The sequence below is a fragment of the Rhyacophila brunnea genome, unplaced genomic scaffold (assembly GCF_057557595.1).
Source record: "Rhyacophila brunnea isolate RB1 unplaced genomic scaffold, BYU_Rbru_1.0 scaffold_13, whole genome shotgun sequence".
NCBI lineage: Eukaryota > Metazoa > Arthropoda > Insecta > Trichoptera > Rhyacophilidae > Rhyacophila > Rhyacophila brunnea.
In genome coordinates this window covers 36,041,183-36,062,187 of record NW_028232785.1, presented here as the reverse complement: position 1 = coordinate 36,062,187, position 21,005 = coordinate 36,041,183, and the positions used below count along the sequence as shown (strand labels likewise).

The following is a 21,005-nucleotide window of genomic DNA, read 5'->3' as shown; positions in this document are numbered from 1 at the left end:
ACAGGGCATGGTCCCAAGAAGCTTTCATATAAAGTCGCGTATCAAGTCCTCAATCGAGAAACGATCGTACCGGGGAAAACATGTTTTTGATATGAAAAGATAGATTTTTTCGACCGGCGAAAAAAGCGAGACCTCACTCGCGAAATATTACTCCGCATTACGTATCGGGAAATGACACGTAATTCTTACTCGTTTTTCCGGGATGACGTAATCATTATAGATTCATGTGAAAATTTGTTTTAGGTGAAAACAAATTATTAAACTAAGTTTGTAAATAATAATAAACTTTTGAAATTAAATTTATAATAATTATAAAATAAACTTTTGAAATTAGGTTTGTAAATAATAAATAAACTTTAGAAACTAAAAGTTTTTAATATAAAATATATTTTATAAATTTAATATTATGTGAATACGAATTAATTGTAACTTTTTATAAGAAAATATTTTAAGAAATAAACGTATTTACCGAACATTTATGTGTACACTCCTCGAATTAAGTGTGGACATTATGAAACTTTTTGGGAGTTTTATTGAGATTATATAATGATCAAATGAACAGTTTATAGACAACCTTATAAGTTTTATTTTGTCAGAACTTTGATAAATAATACGATAAAAATAACTATGAACATTTATCGTGAATAAATTTGGTGTCACACTACCGAGAGTTTAATTTACTGGATATATAAAAATGTGGTGCCATAATAAAGATCCACTCCCGTTCATTTCTGGCTTTCTTATGGACACCCTGGTTTACATAACGAGCTAACCGCGAGCCAGGTTACGTCACTACATTATTTTTTCTATTCTCGAGATGTTCGATAGTTTTGGCAGGAACCAACATGTAGTTTTAATTTATTCAGGTAGGAAATTCCAATACAATTTAAAATATCACAACAAGAAAAACAACAATGATTTTATTATCAATAAAATACAGTCAGGCAACTTCATACAAAGGCGGCAAAATCAGTAAGTATAAATAAGATGGCATTATAAAGGTAGTCGTTCGAGGCGCCATCCGAAAAAACAATAACTTCTTTATATAATATATGCCATACCCCAAGGGTCGCTTAAAAAGATAGCATTTATTATCACTCCTAACCTACATTTATAAGGAAATTAACAGTATGAATCTTGTCATTTATATAGGCATAGGACATATATTATATATTATGAATTATCATATACGATGGCCGCGGCATAAGCGTCGACCTATAGCGTCGTGGGTCCCTGGTTCGAATCCATTTCTCGTAAAAACTAAATCTGTCAATACAACCTCCACGCTGTGGAGTTCTATATGATCTCATTAGGATCGAAAATGGTCGAGAAAAATAGTGCATTACGTCGTGAAAATCTATATGGACATACAGTGAATTTGTATGGTATTTCACCTTTGTGTCATTTCATGTCTTTTAAGACTATTAAGTTGAGAGCATCTATATGGGCATATCTTGCATTTATGAGGTTTTTCACTTGTGTGTGTAATTTCATGTTTTTTAAGTTTACCAAGTTGCGAGCATCTATATGAGCATAGCTCGCATTTATGACGTTATTCACCTGTATGTCATTTTATGGTTTTTAAGATTACTAAAATGCGAGCATCTATATGGGCATACCTTGCATTTATATGGTTTTTTTCCTATGTGTCATTTCATGTCTCTCAAGACTGCTAAATTGCGAGCATCTATATAGGCATTCCTTGCATTTATGAGGTTTTTCACCTGTGTGTCATTTCATGTTTTTTAAGATTGACAAGTTGCGAGCATCTATATGAACAAACCTTGCATTTATATGGTTTTTCACCTGTGTGTGTCATTTCATGTTTTTTAAGACTACTTAGTTGCGAGCATCTATATGAACATACCTTGCATTTATGAGGTTTTATACCTGTGTGTGTCATTTCATGTGTTTTTAGACTACTAAGTTGCGAACATCTATATGGGCATACATAACATTTATGAGGTTTTTCACCTGTGTGTGTCATTTCATGTTTTTTAAGATGACTACGTTGCGAGCATCTATATGAACAAACCTTGCATTTATATGGTTTTTCACCTGTGTGTGTCATTTCATGTTTTTCAAGACTACTAAGTTGCGAGCATTTATATGAACATACCTTGCATCTATGAGGTTTTTCACCTGTGTGTGTCATTTCATGTTTTTTAAGACTACTAAGTTGCGAGCATTTATATGAACATACCTTGCATCTATGAGGTTTTTCACCTGTGTGTGTCATTTTATGTTTTTTAAGATGACTACTTTGCGAACATCTATATGAGCAAACCTTGCATTTATATGGTTTTTCACATGTGTGTGTCATTTCATGTTTTTTAAGATGACTACTTTGCGAACATCTATATGGGCAAACCTTGCATTTATATGGTTTTTCACCTGTGTGTGTCATTTTATGTTTTTTAAGACTACTAAGTTGCGAGCATCTATATGAACATACCTTGCATTTATGAGGTTTTACACCTGTGTGTGTCATTTCATGTTTTTTAAGACTACTAATTTGCGAACCTCTATATGGGCATACATTACATTTATGAGGTTTTTCAATTGTGTGTGTCATTTCATGGTTTTTAAGATGACTACGTTGCGAGCATCTATACGGACATACCTTGCATTTATAAGGTTTTTCATCGGTGTGCGTCATTTCATGTTTTTTAAGATAGACAAGTTGCGAGCATCTATATGAACAAACCTTGCATTTATATGGTTTTTCACCTGTGTGTGTCATTTCATGTTTTTTAAGACTACTAAGTTGCAAGCATCTATATGAACATACCTTGCATTTATGAGGTTTTACACCTGTGTGTGTCATTTCATGTTTTTTAAGACTACTTAGTTGCGAACATCTATATGGGCATACATTACATTTATGAGGTTTTTCACCTGTGTGTGTCATTTTATGTACTTTGAGATGATCAAGTTGCGAGAATATTTCTTCATTTTGATCAGAAATGACGCCCGTGTGAACCATTTTGTGACTTTTAAGAGCACTTCCGCATCCAAAAACTGCGTTACAAATGCTGCAAATCAAATTATGTGAATAATGTACTACTCTTCTCAGAATAAGTCGAAGTTCCTTCGGGGTATCTTGGCCAGAGATTTCGCGTTTTATGAGTTGTTCATCTATCGTCACTTCTGAATACTGTATCATTCTATCTTGGATTCCATCAGGCGAGGATTGTTGACAAATGTCTATATCGTGATGCTTTTTTAAAAAGCCTTTAGTAGAAACCTAGAAAAACAAAAATAATCGAAGTCAATATTATTATAAATTAGATTTTATACTATTCCATTTTAGTTATTTTTTATTCTTTTGCCTTCCAGCATCTTCAGACATTAAAAGTGTAGTGAGAGTGAAAATAACGATAAGAAATGGTAATAGTACCAACATAGATATTAAGTACAAACAATGTTACGGAATGATCCGTAAATAGTTTTAAAAAAATGCACCTACATGTAACATCAAACGAAAATGCACAAAACACACTATGACACAATTGTGGTACTACTCTTGGTGATATGTATAAATCTATTAGAGTTTCGAATGCAAAATTTTAGATTGATGTGAATAGATAGTTTCACTTTACTGCGTTTATTTCTAATATTTCTTGGTAAATTAATTTAAGATCACCAGAATAACGTATTTAATATGAGGCAATTTTGCACACTGTTTGATAAAAAACATTGTAAGCTTCGTGTAGTAACTAGTAATTTATGTGTCAGTGTGTCATTGGAGAGTGTGCATAGTGTCGGAAAATGCCGAAAGGCGAAACCAATGTCATAAAAAATATTCAAATTGATAGAATTTATATTAAAATTTCATCAGGCAACTTAGATCAATAGTATAAATAATATTTTAATATTGACTAGAACCATCTTATCTCCTAGATTATCTACAACGTTTAAGGAGTGTCCAGGATCATGGTTTGAAAATACAATAAAAACTCAATTTTGACCTTCGACGAGCATGTCCCCCCTTAAGCGTCAACCTTCGATAAAAATCGGCGAATAGAGAAGCAAATGTTACAATATATAAAATTGAATATACCCCATGTCCTGGTGTGTAATCTGAATGCGAACATCCGGGTTGAGGACCTTCATCAGAAAATGGTGGCATTTTATCTTCAGTGAATTCGCGCTTTATGTCAGTCTCAGCTTTGATACCAAAGACACCGGTCGCAGCAAACTGAAGCAAGAAGCAAGTTTCAAATAACATGTTGTCAATAAGTACATATTATTAATATAAAATATTAAAACGTTATTATCTAGGTGAAAGTAGGCTGTGAAGATCCGACATAAATAGTGCACACTAAACATTATCAGGCATACTTATTTGTTTTCATTAAATTAGTATTTAAAATTCCATGAAACCCTGCCTAAACTAAGCCATAATATCGCGGATAATAATAAGAGCTTTCCAAATTGATGTACTATTGCCAATCGGCTTCTTTAAAATGTAAATATAAAGGTTATTTAAATTACACGTAAATTATTATCGATAGGCCGCCTGATTATTACGCACCAGGTGCGTCTATAGCTTCCAATGACTTAATTACTTTAATTAAGGGGGCACATGCTCATCGTAGGTCAAAATTGAGTTTTTTTTGTATTTTCAAACCATGATCCTGGACATTCCTTAAACGTTGTAGATAATCTATTTATATAATTTTTAAGCCTTATTATTCTTTATAATTATTTTAAACATTTAATGACTGCATTAAGTATTTTTATTACATAAAATAGTATTCTTTTAAACCTCTCGCTCTAATGTTTTAGAATATAGTCATATTTCGGTACATAAATGTGCAGTGGTGTTAAGATTTTTTACATTTATTAATTTTTAAACGCATTTATAAAACCATAAGTATAATTAATCACGAGATAATTTTAGAAAAATATTTACGATAAAAAATTATATTGATAATCTCTGTGATCCGAAATTTTACAAGAATTAGGCATTTTATTATTCAAAAGATCGGCAAGATTAACAAATTTCAAGATAATTATACAGGTACTAATTATAAGCTATATTTTTGACCATTCAAGTGTGATAAACATCCTACGAATATTGATTGCTTTATAATAATTATTGACCTAAGAATAAGGTAGTGTTTTTTTGAAATACGCCATTTCTTTTGGCATTCCCCAGTGGTTAAACTACAACATATGGCCGTAGTCATAAATTGACAAACTATAATTAAAGTAGGGAGTAAAATGATGTTAACGCGCGTGTTTGAACATGTACCTAACCGAATTTTTTTTTATTTCTTTTTGAGCGGTACATGTTCAAACACGCGCGTTAATATAATTTAACTCCCTACTTCAATTAAAGTTTGTTAATTAGAAAAATGTTAACACCACTGCACATACATGTACCGAAATATGACTATATTCTAAAACATTAGAGCGAGAGGTGTAAAAGAATACTATTTTATGTAATAAAAATACTTGATGCAGTCATCAAATATTTAAAATAAATATAAAGGATAATAAGGCTTCAAAATTATATAAATAGATTATCTACAACCTTTTAGGAATGTCCAGGATCATGGTTTGAAAATACAAAAAAACTCAATTTTGACCTATGACGAGCATGTGCCCCCTAAAGTATTTTTTTTTCAAAAAAAGATCTCTTCAGTTTGTTATATATTTTCACAAAAGTGTTTTCAAAATTATGTATGTTCCATATATTATATAAAATTCCATAAAAATGTTGATATTTTATAAAGGAATGTCTCTCGACAATTTATGTCTGAAACGAATTATACGGTTTTTTGACAAATTGTTCGGCGCGGAGCGGATACTTTGGAGAGACTGGTAATTTTGGGTAGCCTTCAAGGCAGATGAAGCAGAAGAAGGGCGACCAAGTAAAAGAGCTGACTGAGAGCAGCCTTCACTCTGTCCTGATAGAAGCAGAGGATTGAGAGGAGTGGAAATTCTTGATCGCTTAAAAGATGATAACATTCCAAGGTGGCACCATCCTTTGCCATGAGGGAACGACCAAGAACTAATGGGAAACATTGAAAATGTACAGATGTTTTGTGCTTTTATTTAGCGAAAATAACTGTTCACACGTAAGATTGCTGACTGTCGTAAATAGTAAGCGAGACGCCATGTTGTCATTTTATGGTAGGTACTTTTTGACAGATCGTGAAAATCGGTAAACCTCAAAATGAGACTGCGCGCTGTAGGTTGTTTTTTTTTCAGCAGGTTTGCCAGTGTCGCTCTACTGCGCAGGTGCGAATATCGAACAAATCCCATCTGTCACGTGAAAATTCAGAAGCGAACTTTTTTGATTCATGCAAGAATTCTTGCAACTTGCACAATAATGCGTGTGTACACGTGGATTTTCTTTTTATGGCCTCGGTAATATGTACTGTCAGCAGTAAATCCTTGCATTACAACTTTCATGAAGAGTTTCAAATCATCAGCAAACAACACAAACATAGCATTTTTAATTACCAATGCTATGTCATTTATAAAAAAACCTAAACAGTAATGGCCCCAACTTTCAGCCCTAAGGCACACCAGAAAATGTTTTAAATGCCATGTCTGTGATTGATAGAGGGTGTACGATACGTATTGTGGACGATTCTTAAAATAACTCCCGAATAACGGGAGAAATCGTTTAACGGCCTGCTCCAAATCCGTGCTGCTCATTCATTATAAATGACCAGCGCCATCTATAGATTAATACTTGAGTCGGCAATGAAATGACTCAATCCTCGGAGAAATCATGCTGTGCATGATTATCTCAAGAACTTTTGCTGGTTCATAGAGAATGGCTACTGGCCTATAGTTTTCCACTGATGACTCCATACCACTCTTATGAATCGAAGTAACCTTCGACATCTTCCATGCTTTCGGAAAGATACCCGTCTCCATTGTCAGGTAAAATATATATTAAAGTGGCCCTTGACAAAGTCAATAGAGCCCTTTAAAAAAATCTTGGGACATGTGCGATCCCTAACGGCGGGTATTCTTATTTTTTTAATAAATCTAAACACGTCACCCTCATCAATTAGGAAGATGTCAACGGATTGGGCACCGCATGATCGTTTCTCTACATAATATATAAGAACGTGACATACTTGTTTCTCCGTCTAAACGCGTCCATTCATGCAGCGGCTCGTTACAATGGTGTCGCGTATGAAACGGCTCTAAGATTAAAACGTATTACTAATTCCAATCTTCGATATAAGACTGCACCAAGGGAAGAAAAATAACACATTATACAAATGAACGAACCTGATGTATTGGCCTGAAATCTGAACCCGGTTGAGGATCTTCAACAACACATAATGGGTCTATTACATCTTCAATAATCTCGCGCTTGTTGACGGATAATTGATCATCCGTCTCAGGTTTTATAATAGAGAGGTCCGCTAATAGATACTGAAAGAAACATTATGGTTAACACAGTAAAACCACTTTCAGTTCACGTAACTTCATAGAATATCCATATAACAATGTATACTAATTATAGTCAAAATGAATTAGAAGATAACCTGCCCTAACCTAAATCACAAATGTATCGTAGCTGTCAAAATGTATAATCGAGTTATTTTTTAAAACAACGTTTAATATCATTATATGTCTCCACGCAGTTTATAAAAAAGAGACATATATTATAATATATAAATCGTTGTTATTCGCAATACAGCGTAATTGTAAGAGAAGTCAGTTTCCAAAAACTAACCTCAAAATTGCAACTTGAAACGTCGGCATTCTCCTGCTTTACGTGAGTGCGAACTTCCGGGCTGATTGGGTGGCTAGTCTGCGTATCAAACAAAGGCTTGCCTTCTGGATCAGATTGTTCTCCATCACATTCTCGCTTTACATCCATTTTAATGGTAAATATGCCAGGAAGAACGTGACAAACAGGATCCATTCAAGGTAGGTACTACATTTATTTAAGAAAAGTGTTGCCGCAATACGTAATTATTTACTATGTATAACCGAAAAACTAAAAAGTCTATTCCGTGGAGCGAGCAAACAATAATCTGTGTTTTATTGGATTTAAGTTTTGTACTATTCTATTTGAGTACCTACCTAGGTAGTTTTTTACCACTCGGGTTTTGACTTGAGATATTTCAAGCACTACACGTATTCCCCAATGGCAAATACACACTAACAGCGTAGGTAGGTATACTGTTACACCCATGACTATTGGGACTCTCCCGATAGTCTTAATTACCTACGTAATTATTAGGTGTAACCATGTCACCTGACCTCCTAGTCAACAATGGGCGTACGTACGTCCAAAATTCCTTGATTAACTGTCAATATGTTCAACATGTACTTAGGTAGCACTTAAGAATTATTGTTTATCTAATTATAATAATAGTAGGTACCTATGTCAGGGAAGAATGTGATTGTGCCGAATAAAATAAACGAAAGCCAAAGAAACTTAATATTCAGGAGTAGGTATGTAAAAAGAAAAGATGGCATCACTGCTCAATGTAAAAAGAGTACAATAGAAAAAATAGGTAAGTACATAGTCGCGGTAGGACGTGGTATTGAGTTCGCGAATTCCCGCGCTAAAAACTTAACAATAAAACGAAAAATAATATAAGCGATATAATTAACATTAGGAACGTAACAATATAAGATTAATTTGGATAGGTACTGTTAAACATAGGTTTATTTGTGAAAATAACCGTTGAAAATATAAATCCACGTGTTCAACAAAGAAAGACATTTAATTTTTGTGAATCCCGGGTCCTACCAACATCCCGAGCTAGCCACAGGACCCGGGATATCTCAATACCTACACTGTTATTTTTAATCTATATAATAAATCAATTAATACAATAAAGTAGGGACACTTTATTGCCTACCCATTTAGTCAAGGCTCAAGTAGTAAGTATAACAAACAAGACATTGTCAAAGGGCCATGTCTTTTGACTTTGCCTTGTCTATCCGTGCATGGTGCAAATCACACCCAATGTCCGTGTGCCTGGCTCAAAATACGGGTGGCATTTGGTTTGTATTAATTGCACTGACGGATATGTTCACTTGCCACGTTGAAGATTATTATTGTACTTACTATTACTCGACGCCCACGGTGGCCGCGCGGCATAAGCGTTGGACTACAAAGCCGTGGGTCCCAGGTTCGAATCCTGGGTCTGGCAAGTACAAAAATTGTTTTTCAATTTGTGTGTGTCAGGGTATGGACCTAATAGGTTGAGCAAGTGGCTGACATCCATTTCTCGTAAAAAACAAAAATCTGTCAATACAAACCTCCACTCTGTAGAGGCCCATATGATCCTATCAGGATCGGACATGGTCGAAAAAAAAAAAAAAATTTAACAACGTTTTGCCTTTTGAATATTGAGATGCGCTGATCTCGTTATGATTGAGGAAATGTTTTCGTTTTCGCTCCATTGTTTTGTTTTGAGAACAAAACATAAAAATACTTAATTCATATTGAAATGTGTCAAGTGTTATTGTACCTATTCAGCGCCATCTTTAGATTAATCAAGCCTAATATATTATTATCTTTTTGCACAAGCAACGAGTGGTCCACTGTTCAGCTGTCAAAATTAGATCCCAGATTGCTTGACATAGTGATTCTCCCTTTCACGTTTCAAATTAAATTAACTTTAAAAATCTCAAATCACAAATATTAATAAATTAGGTATAAATAATATAATATCAGACTAGTCCTTCACAAAAAAAAGGTGGTAATATCGATTTCCAAAAAATATGTAGCATCGATCTATGCATTACATTTTGTAGGTGTATTTAATGCTAGTGTATAAATTGTCACGTAACTATTCGAATCAAACTTTTCCCTGTGTGAACACGACAGACGCGTCAGTATAAGCACTCTATAGAACAATGACAGGTTATCCATAGACAAAAAACGGGGGGGGGACGAAAAAAGTAGGACCAGTCGTTCAGTGGCGCACCCAGGATTTAATATTGGGGGGGGGGCAAGGAGGAGAATGTAAATTAGTCCCATAGGCTCTTTTTCTTCTTTACAGCCTAATTTCTCGTTTATCGGTCTTTTGTCTATTGCACTCGGTGTACCTATACCATGGTCCCCACATCCAGAAACGGGCCCTCAGGCTAGGATATTTGGTGGGCCCCTTACCTACCGCTAAAATTAAAAGCAGTGTGAAACACTACATTAATGTTTTTCAAAATGTGTTTAAGTTAAAATTAAGGGTAGGTACTTATACAGTGAATTATTGTCGATTTTTAATACATCTACTTTAATAATGGAGCTGTCGAGTATCGACACATAATAATCAAAAAATATATTGCACAATTATATTAAGTATTTGAAAATGTTCATGGTTATGAAGTATAATAGCGCCGCAGGTGACTTTTTTTTACTATTAAAGTTAATTTATTATGTATGGTTATCTCACTTATCTGGTCAACCCGATACGTTGGGCCCCGCACAGCCCGGGCCCCCAAGGCTAGAGCCCTGTCAGCCCTCCCCAGCCATGACCTACACCACTCCGGAATTCGGGTGGACACCGAGAATTTTTTGACAGTTCCATTAGGGATTGGGTTTCTAAAAAAACCTGACAGTAGTGTTTCGAAATTAAAATCTAAGAAATTTTTCTAAAAAGGGTGTTGGAGAATTATTACAAATCATTATTTATGCCGTGTTTTTATTTGTCTAAGCCCAAAGGTTATAGTTTATTGGCTTTCAATTTATTGTTTAAAAATCATTCTGATAATTTTCATTTTTGGGAGGTGACAGGGCCCCCTGCCCCCCGCCCCTGGGTGCGCCACTGCAGTCGTTGTGAATTAACGGGTTTCTACTTGAGTCGGTAATGACCTATTATATATATTAATTTCGACGGAAAATAGTTTTCAGTATTGTGGCAACACTTTTCTAACATTAACAAATGGATCCTATCTGTCACGTAACACGTGGCTTCTGGAATATATACCCTTAACATGGATGTAAAGCAAGAATGTGCTGGAGAACACTCCGAAATAGAAGGCAAGTCTTTGTCTGACACGCTGACTAGCCATCCGAAAAACCCGGATCCTCGCTTTCATGTGACGCAAGAGAATGCGGACGTTTCAAGTTGCAATTTCGAGGTTAGTTTTTGGAAACTAAATTCCTTTCAATCACTTTAGATTCAGAATAACAATGGTTAGTTTAATATCGTAAACTGTGGCTTTTTTACATACTATGTAGGAACATAAGGTGATATTAAACTTTGTTTCAAAAAATTACATGTTTATACAATTTGACAGCTATGATACATGTGTGATATAAGTTAGGTTATCTACTAGTTCATGTTAAATATAATTAATATACATCGTTATATGGACGTTTCGTGAACTGAAACTGGTTTTACTGTGTTTACAAAATGTAATAATGCTTCTTTCAGTACCTTATAGCGGAACTCTCTGATAAAACATCGGATGATCAACCAGCTGTCGTCAAGCGCGAGATTATTGAAGATATACCACACCCATTATATGATGATGAATACCCTCAACCGGGTTGTTTGAATTCAGATAACAGGCCAATACATCAGGTACGTTCAATTGTACGCAGGTATATGTGCCGTTTTCTTCCCTTGATGCCGTCTTACATTGAAGGTTTGATTTTGTAATGCATCTTTGAAACTTCATAAGGAACTATTATATTATAATTCGGCCATACTTGTTTCGTTTATTAATTGCGGAGTAGATTCGAGTTATTGGCAATTGCTAAAACAGATATTTTGAGACAGTATTGAGTAGGTATATAAATCTTTTGAAAAGGTATATTTAAATATGGTGATTTATATATCACAATAAATTCGAATATAAAGCAATAATGAATGCGATTATCTAAAATTGTGATCATTTGTATGGTGAATAAAATTAATCGCCCGTTAGTCTTTTTTAGGTAGGTAATACAATCTAAGCCTATTGTCTATAAAAAACTACTTACAGCCATAAAATACCATTAACAGAAGCAATATCTACGGGAAATGGGGTAAGAATAGATCAATAATTATATTTTCAAAACTTTTTGCAAAAATGTAATGTTGTAAGCCTCAAATTTTTCTAAATCACTACCATGCTGCATGACAACATAAATTTAGGCGTTCCAGCTAAACAGTTTGACATGTCAAAACTGGCGCTCTGCACATAAGCAAACCGGAATAGTTTTAGTTTTAACGTTTAGTTCACTGTACCAGCAAACTTCAAACCATTTTCTGACCGTCAGAAGTGGTTTAGTCTGAAACGACAAACCACTTCTCACGATCTATCAAAGTAATAACTGTCCAGACAGGACCTAACCTAAAAATGATAGTCATTTATTATATTCCGTACCTATGTCATTTTCTCGACATAATATTGCGTTACCTATGAACATTATAATATTTTTATGATAAGGAAAAATTGATATTTCTCTGCATACATATATCGTGAGATGTTCATATTAATATTTTAGACATTTACACAGTAGGAGTTCAGTAGAATTAGGTAGTCATATTATAGCGTAGTAACCGATACCTATTATTTATTAGTAACCATATGCGCACAATAAACCGCTTGTGGTCGTATTGTCCCATAATTCCACCCAAATTTTCTATGCATTGAGTTCGATTCGATATGATCACTTGTTTGGTATTTAGTGAGAGTCGCCAGTCATAGTGCGGGTCGCTACTCTTCCGAAAAATGAATGGTTTGAAACGACTAAATGATTTTACTAAAGTACTAAAAAATACTGAATGGACATTTATGGTCGAGTAAACTGCGATGGATTGTATGATAGCATCTGATATCTTTGAAAGACAGTCTGCGCAGTCGTTTGGTGAAATTGAAGTGCAAGAAATGGACATCAAAAAGGAAATAGCGCTTGCTTTTGCGATAGAAGACCTTCTGAGGTTGAACAGAGCTTCATTTTTCGATAGAAATTTTGTTTGCATCGTGTGTTGTGAATTTTTTTCATTTGCGCACATTTTGAAGTACCATCAACGTATGCATGATGCGTCGCTGACTTTCGATAAAGTGGCTTTTCCTTGTGACCAAAGCAGTCACTTGTATTAAAAGTTTGATGCGTCGACGTTTGCAAGTGATTCACAGGTAACTCATATAACACACAAGCTCATTTGATTATTGTTGTTAGGTATATAATGCATTATATATTGTCATCTGTATACTATACTTATATATTTTTTTTATTTATACTACAAAATGGCTATCATCCGCGGCAAAGGGTTTACATATGTTGCTAATATCCAACATAAAAATAATACACACAAAACTTATTTGTTCGTATCTACGTATTTGTTTCCATTGAACTAAGACTAAAATAATTTACTGATGATGTTAGTCATTAAAATTTAAGAAAACCCCTGCGAAATCGATCCATAATGTTATTAAATTATACAGAATTTTTGATAATTTATAGATGGAAGAATGTTTTTAATTTATTTTGGTTTGGTATAGGCAAGGCTTAATGCGTTTTAAAAAACTAACCCAGCCATCTGTAATATGTACTCTTAATTGAACTAAAACAAACAAGTATGACCGCAAGAGTGCACTATTTTGTCGGATTGCCCATAACATTGGAATGTCGTTCGGTGATTATACATTCACCTGCCAAATTAAGTCATGCATAGTGACGTTACCCCGGTCCTGGTAAAACCACAAGGGCATTGTATTCTCAACCGGTCCTGCCCTTAGACCAAATTGAGAACCCCTGCTTTAGGCTAGCTCAGCTCTAAGTCGGAGGGGGTAGTCAAATAAAAGTTCTTGTCGACACTTTCAAACACACCGCAACAATATTGTTATATTAATGGTTTGAAATCGCCACCTAATAATAGAATAACGTCAGAATCCTTTAGATACTTTATTTTAATCTTAATTCGTTCCGCACCCACGTGCGCAAAACGTCAAAAAGAACAGCTGACAATTCAAGTTCAATACTACCGCAAATACGTACCGAATTGTGGCAGTCGTAATATAGATCGCGGACCTATTCAAATAAAAAGTCTTTGTAGTTATGATTTTTATTATTTATTGAATTATTCTTTCATAAAATAAATTTATTATAATTAATTTTTATCAGATATCTTAACACTACATTTTATTTACTGACAAATCGACAATATTTATTTTTATAAACTTATTTTATTTACTTAATTTTATTGTATATAATTATTCATATTTATTTATTTAATTACACACGTCACACAAATTCATGGGGTGAGAGTCAACGTCCTCTAGATTGGGGGTTATTGATTTTAGTACTAAAGTCCTCGCAAGGTACTGTAAACCAGTTGCCATGCGCGGCTGATGATGAATGATGTCATCGTAAAGTGATGCAATTGTTTACATCAATCGCGGAGTAATCGAAATAATTACTATTTCGTTACACTTTAAATGCCTCTCCAACTCAATTCGTGGCAAAGGCTTTCTCACGGAAAACTAATAAATCCATTGAATGCGCCACTATTTACGCAGTTAAATCTCGGCTTTTCTTCCGAGTGGATATTTTCAACTTTTTGTCCGCAGAGGAACCGATACGACGTTCCCCTGGGGCTTATACTTTCCCACTACTTTATTAAAAATTTTAATTCGACAGCCTGGACGCTGTCAAAAAAAATGACAACATTTCTGGCGAATCACACTCCTGCTATATGATGACATTTACGTTTAATTTTATACTGCTCGCCAATTGATCGAAAAATCAGCCAATCAAATGCTATACAAATGTCATCATTCTACTGAAGATTTTACATTGCCCGAAATAGATTGGTTACGTTATTGGTTTTATTTTCTGGGGCGAATTCAAAATATTACGTACCTACGCAAAATTATTTTATATAATGCAAAGAAGATTATAGTTATAAATTAGCTTTAGTAACAGCATTTAGCTAATGATAACGCCTAACGTGTTCACATGGATTTTTTTTATTTTTAACCTCAATTTCTAGACTTTTTATTTAATTACATTTTTCTTATAAGACCATTTGGTCTACCTGAAACAAATCATCCATACTTCAGTCTGAGTGGCTGTAAGTCAGGTCTCGAGGTAGGCCGCGTATTCCAACGTGGAATCGATACTCTCGATCGGAGCAAAATAGTTGTGACGTCATAAAATCGTCGCAAAAAAGTCTCGCTGAAGGCGCGCATTTTTGTGGTCGTGTCAATAGGCGACCAATTATTGAAGAAAAAGCTCTGGGAGACCGTTTTTGGCTAACTGTAATGATGATACTGTTACATAATATTAACAATGTTGTTATTTTTAGAAGCGTGAAAACGATATGATGAATATTAAGTATAAGTATAATAATGAGGGAGTTATCATCAAAGAAGAATTTGTTGAGAATGCAATCCACCATATTGATGATGAATTAACCCAACCTTGCTGCTCTAATCTACAATACAAGCCATTAGACCAGGTATGTTTAATTACAAATGTTTTTTTTAAAGTCCGATGAAACTTTAAATTGTAAAAAAGATTACAAGTTAAATTTAAATATTTTTTTTTCGAAAATTCGACCCCTACATAACATTAACATTTGAAAATGATTTCGGGTATGTGGCCTTAGTATTCTCAACTAAGCAAATTCTGGGCGCCCAATTTGGACTACTTTTATTAAAGCACTGCCGGTCGTATAGTACGTGAAATGTTGGCTTCTAATACCTTAAACACTGCTGCTTTATCAGCATATACCAGTGACTTCACGAAACCTCACAGTAAGTAATCCAGAGATATCACATTGAACAAGCGTGTATGCCAATTATTTGACAGGTCCATTTCTCAAAATCAAGTGATCGCCAATACTTAATTTAAATAAAACGATGGTTGCGATAGCTGTATGGCACATCCTGTTGAAATTAAATCACTGTTCTTTCGAATAAATCCATATTTAAATCAAAATAATCATGGTATGACAAGGATTTCCATTGACGTTGACGTGGGCTTTCGCCCCATTTTTAAAGAATTGTGCGTCGATGCCACCAGCGTGTAAACCGCATGAAACGGTGCATTTTTGTGGATGTAATGAATACGAGGGAGTATTCTAGATTGGTCTTATTCAGTGTGGACGATTTTCCTTATTACAAACCCGTTAAGAAAAAATAAACCTCGTCGCTAAACGCAATTTTGCTCTTAAATGCAGTTATCTATAAGTTATGTAAATCGATAGCAGCTTTTCTGAGTAAATTTGAATAATTTATTAGAGTTGTTCAAGCGTGGTTATATTCATGAAGATTTTCCAGACTGTATATACCGATCATTAGGTATGCTTACATACTGTAGCTTAGTTTAGAAGAGATCTTCATTTAGCTACATATTTTTTTCGACTTACACGCGGCGTAAATGAAAACTGACATTCTTCGTGTGATTAATTTGTGTGTCTGATAATTATCTTAAGAATCGTGGGCATCCATTTTTTGTTCTCCCAAGGTGCACAACTAACCTGCCATTGATAATGGCAATTGGTATGGCAATTAGTTTGTACAACCAAATTACATCAGATATTGACATATTTCACCTGCGTCAGGATGAGTATATGTAGGCATTGTTTTATAAATTCTTAAAATAGGGTATGCTTATGTCATTCAGGGACTTCCTTATTATTTAAATTTTTAATGTCTATACTAATTGTACTGTTTTATGGCCATCTTTTTTTTTTTTAATATATATGTAATACTCTTTTATTATTATTCATTTTCTTCTAAATTACATGTTGTAAACGTCTTATATTAATAATTTGTAATTTTCACCATATTAAAAAAAAAGAAAAGATTTTGATTATAAATGTCAACGAGTGAGCGCAGTGTAACGTATCGTTTTAACAGAAAAACACTTTACAAACGACATAGTATCAGTATCAGTGCTATATTAGGGGACATTGGAACATAAGTATATTTTATTGATAATATTCCTATTCTTTTTGTAGATTTCTACCCAGAAATATTTTGCAGTACGTAGGAGTAAAGCTTTGGATATCGTTAAAAAAGATACGGTTGATAATGACCCTAGTATCAACAAAATTGCACATGCAATCAATAAAAACATAAAAATGATGTTGCAGCATTCGGAAATAACCATCGATGAACAGAACATCAAACTCGAATTTAAGAAATTATACTTGCCAAAGGAGGTTCGAATTATGTTGAGAAGAGTTACATATTTCCCACGTAACTTTATTTGTAATAATTGTTATAGAGTGTTTGAAACTGTAAAACATCTAAATCATCACTACGTTTCATGCATGTCTCAGCATCTTAAGTCATACATGAAACATACTGGTGAAAAGAGACATCAATGCGATGTGTGTTTTAAAAAATTTCTGCAAATTAGTCATTTAAAGACACATCAAAAGATACATACGGGTGAAAAACCACATCAATGCGATGTGTGTTTTAAGAAGTTCATCATAAATAGTGATCTCAAATTACATAAAATGACACATACTGGTGAAAAACCACATCAATGCGATGTTTGTTTAAAGAATTTCCGGCGCATTTATGATCTTAAAAAACATAAAATGATACATACTGGTGAAAAACCACATCAGTGTGATGTGTGTTTAAAGAAATTCATCACAAATAGTGAACTCAAATTACATAAAATGACACACACTGGTGAAAAGCCACATCAATGCGAGGTGTGTTTTAAAAAATTTCGTCATATTAGTACTTTAAAAACACATCGATTAACACATACAGGTGAAAAACCACATCAATGCGATGTGTGTTTTAAAAATTTTCTGCAAATTAGTAATTTAAAAAAACATCAATTGACACATACTTGTAAAAAACCACATCAGTGTGATGTGTGTTTAAAGATATTCATCACAAATAGTGAACTCAAATTACATAAAATGACACATACTGGTGAAAAACAATATCAATGCGATGTGTGTTTAAAATTTTTTTTGCTAATTGGTAATTTAAAAACACATCAATTGACACATACTGGTGAAAAACCACATCAGTGCGATGTATGTTTTAAAAAGTTCATCACAAGTAAAGAACTCAAGAGACATAAAAGGACACACACGGGTGAAAAACCACATCAGTGCGATGTGTGTTTTAAAAAGTTCATCGTAAGTAGTGATCTCAAAAAACATAAAATGATACATACAGGTGAAAAACCACATCAGTGCGATGTGTGTTTTAAAAATTTTCTGCTTATTGGTAATTTAAAAAAACATCGATTGATACATACTGGTGAAAAACCATATCAATGCGATGTGTGTTTTAAAAAATTCATCGGAAGTGGTAATCTCAAAAGACATAAAATGACACACATGGGTGAAAAACCACATCAGTGCGATGTGTGTTTTAAAAAGTTCATCGCAAATAGTACACTCAAAATACATAAAATGACACATACTGGTGAAAAACCACATCAATGCAATGTGTGTTTTAAAAAATTCAGACAAATTAAAACTCTTAAACATCATAAAATTACTCATAATGGTGATAAATGACTCTAATGCAATGTATGTTTAATAAAAATTACGCATTTAAATACTCTAAAATCACATCAAACGGCACATACTGGAGAAAAACCACATCACTGCCATTTGTGCTTTCAAAAAATTCTGCATATTGGTAATCTCAAAAGACATAAAATGGCACATACTGGTGAAAAACGATATCAATGCGATGTGTTTTAATTTTTTTTTTGCTAATTGGTAATTTAAAAACGCATCAATTGACACATACTGGTGAAAAACCACATTAGTGCGATGTGTGTTTAAAAAGTTCATCACAAGTAGTGAACTCAAAAGACATAAAATGACACACGGGTGAAAAACCACATCAATGCGATGTGATTTAAAAATTTTCTGCAAATAAGTAATTTAAAAAAACATCAATTGACACATACTGGTTAAAAACCACACCAATGCAATTTGTGTTTTAAAAAATTCATCACTCATAGTGAACTCAAAACACATAAAATGACACATACTGGTAAAAAACCTTATAAATGCAATGTATGTTCATTTAGATGCTCGCAACTTGTTAATCTTTTAAAACATGAAATGAGACATTTTGGTGAATAACCTTTTTAAAACAATATTATTCATATTACGCAGGTGATATTTTTCGCATTCCTTAATAGTTTCTTCAAGTGATCTACTGACACGACCACGAAATGCGTGCCTTCAGCCAGCACTTCTTGCAACGATTTTGTGAAGTCACAACTATTTCAGTCCGATCGTGAATGTCGATTTCGTGTTGAATTGTGCGGCCTACTTCGAGACGAAGCTAAAAGAAACATGTGATAAGTCCCGTAGTTCAGCCTGAGCGACTTACAGCCACTCAGAGTGAACCATGGATGATTTCTTTCAGGCAGACCAAATGGTCTTATAAGAAAAATTTGAGTAATTAAATGATCTAGAATTAAGGTTTAATATACACAATAACATGTAAACGACTTGTGTGATATCATTAGCTAAATGCTGTTAACAAAACGTCGCTATAGGATTTGTTTCCCGAATATCCATTTTTGTCGAAAGCGACATTTTAATGCAGTTCAATTTCTTTTATCGAACTCTACCGAAATCATTTATAAAAACAATATATATTTTATCTAGGAACAGAGATATTTAAAAAAAAAAAAACCCGAATTAGCCATGTTGTTACAATTAATCCGTGGTTTTCTCCCGAATATCCCACAATTTTTACCTGAATATCCAAGTTAATTTCGGTCGAAATAGATCTCTGGGAGAGTTTTTATTTCCCGAATATGACTTTAGCCAATCAAACCGCGCTAACGCCGTGCATTTCGCTCCCACATTCACGCTGTCTAGCTCTAAAACAATCACGCCCACTTTCATATTTTTCGGCCGTCCGGAGTCCTCTTTCAAATTTCGTCTTATTGATATTGTTTTTAAAGTTACTATTGTTTTAATAGTGAATTCATCAAATTTGAAGAGATCATTTATAGCTGATACATCACCAGTTCGTCCTGAACTTACAGTGGAGTTATGGAAGTGAGTATTTTAACCTAAATAACTGCATTTTGTTTTGATAAATGACACAAAATCCCAACGGTTATATGAATTCTACAGTGTGACCCGGCGACTACAATGACGTAAAAAATAATTATTATTTCAAATTATTATTAATCAAACATTGTTTGTCTTTATTTTACTTTTAATCTAAGTATTTCTATAAAAATAAAGGCAATGCTATTATTAATTTTTGAATGCGCTGATAGTTAATTTAATATGTATGTTAGTAACTATTTATTTGGTGAATATTATATACTTAGGATATTGGTACCTACCTAATATTAGCAGCCAATGGCAATTAATTTATACATGCTATTATTTTGTGTTGATATTCCTTACAATAGTAAATATATATCATATTTATTTGTTGGTTTGTAATAAGTTTAATTGTTAATTATAGAAATATATAGATATAATAATATACAGATATATAAACATAGATTTTTTTTTTTGGAAAAAGTATTAATATAAAATTGTTAGCAAGTACGAGTAAGTACCATCATAAAATATTGGAGAAATCCGTGACGTCGGTTAGTAATTGAAGTAGAAGATATGTACTTTTATTTAATAAACAAAAACCGATCTCCGATAGTCGCTTGATTTTGAAGAATGCTGATGAGCAGGTATTTCTGCCGGGTGTCTTACTTTTTTCAAAAAGATTTTTTCTATTGGTTATAATATATTTTCTCAGAAGTGATTTTAAGAATTATGTAAGTTCAATTATTAGAATGGTACATTCTTAAATCTTGTGAATTATATTATCGTCAGATGTATTTGGAAAATGTATACTTCAAGGTTCGATATATTATGGGAGGCTATAACTGATTGCATTATTCACAGAATGATGTTGAACAATGACATACATTTCTATCTCTGACTAACAAATGACATTTTAAAATAGTGTCCCATGTTTACATTACTATTATGCGCGTTTCTCTAACGTATATCTTTCTAGATAGCCCTATCACTGTCTTATCAAAATATTGATTAGACTTTCGAAAAATGATTAATTTTACATATAAAACATTCAAT

General features: G+C 33.5%; 1 protein-coding gene across 1 annotated transcript in view; it reads left to right on the top strand.

Annotated features, from left to right (window-relative positions):
- The window catches only part of LOC147077406 (uncharacterized), a 264,249-nt gene extending 245,739 nt beyond the window's left edge, over positions 1–18,510 (top strand). The window contains exon 2 of the mRNA XM_085941077.1: positions 17,306–18,510. Within this exon, the coding sequence (XP_085797203.1) occupies positions 17,306–18,440 (1,135 nt within the window). The 3' untranslated portion in view covers positions 18,441–18,510. The remainder of the gene's footprint in view (positions 1–17,305) is intronic.
- Positions 18,511–21,005: the final 2,495 nt, after the last annotated feature.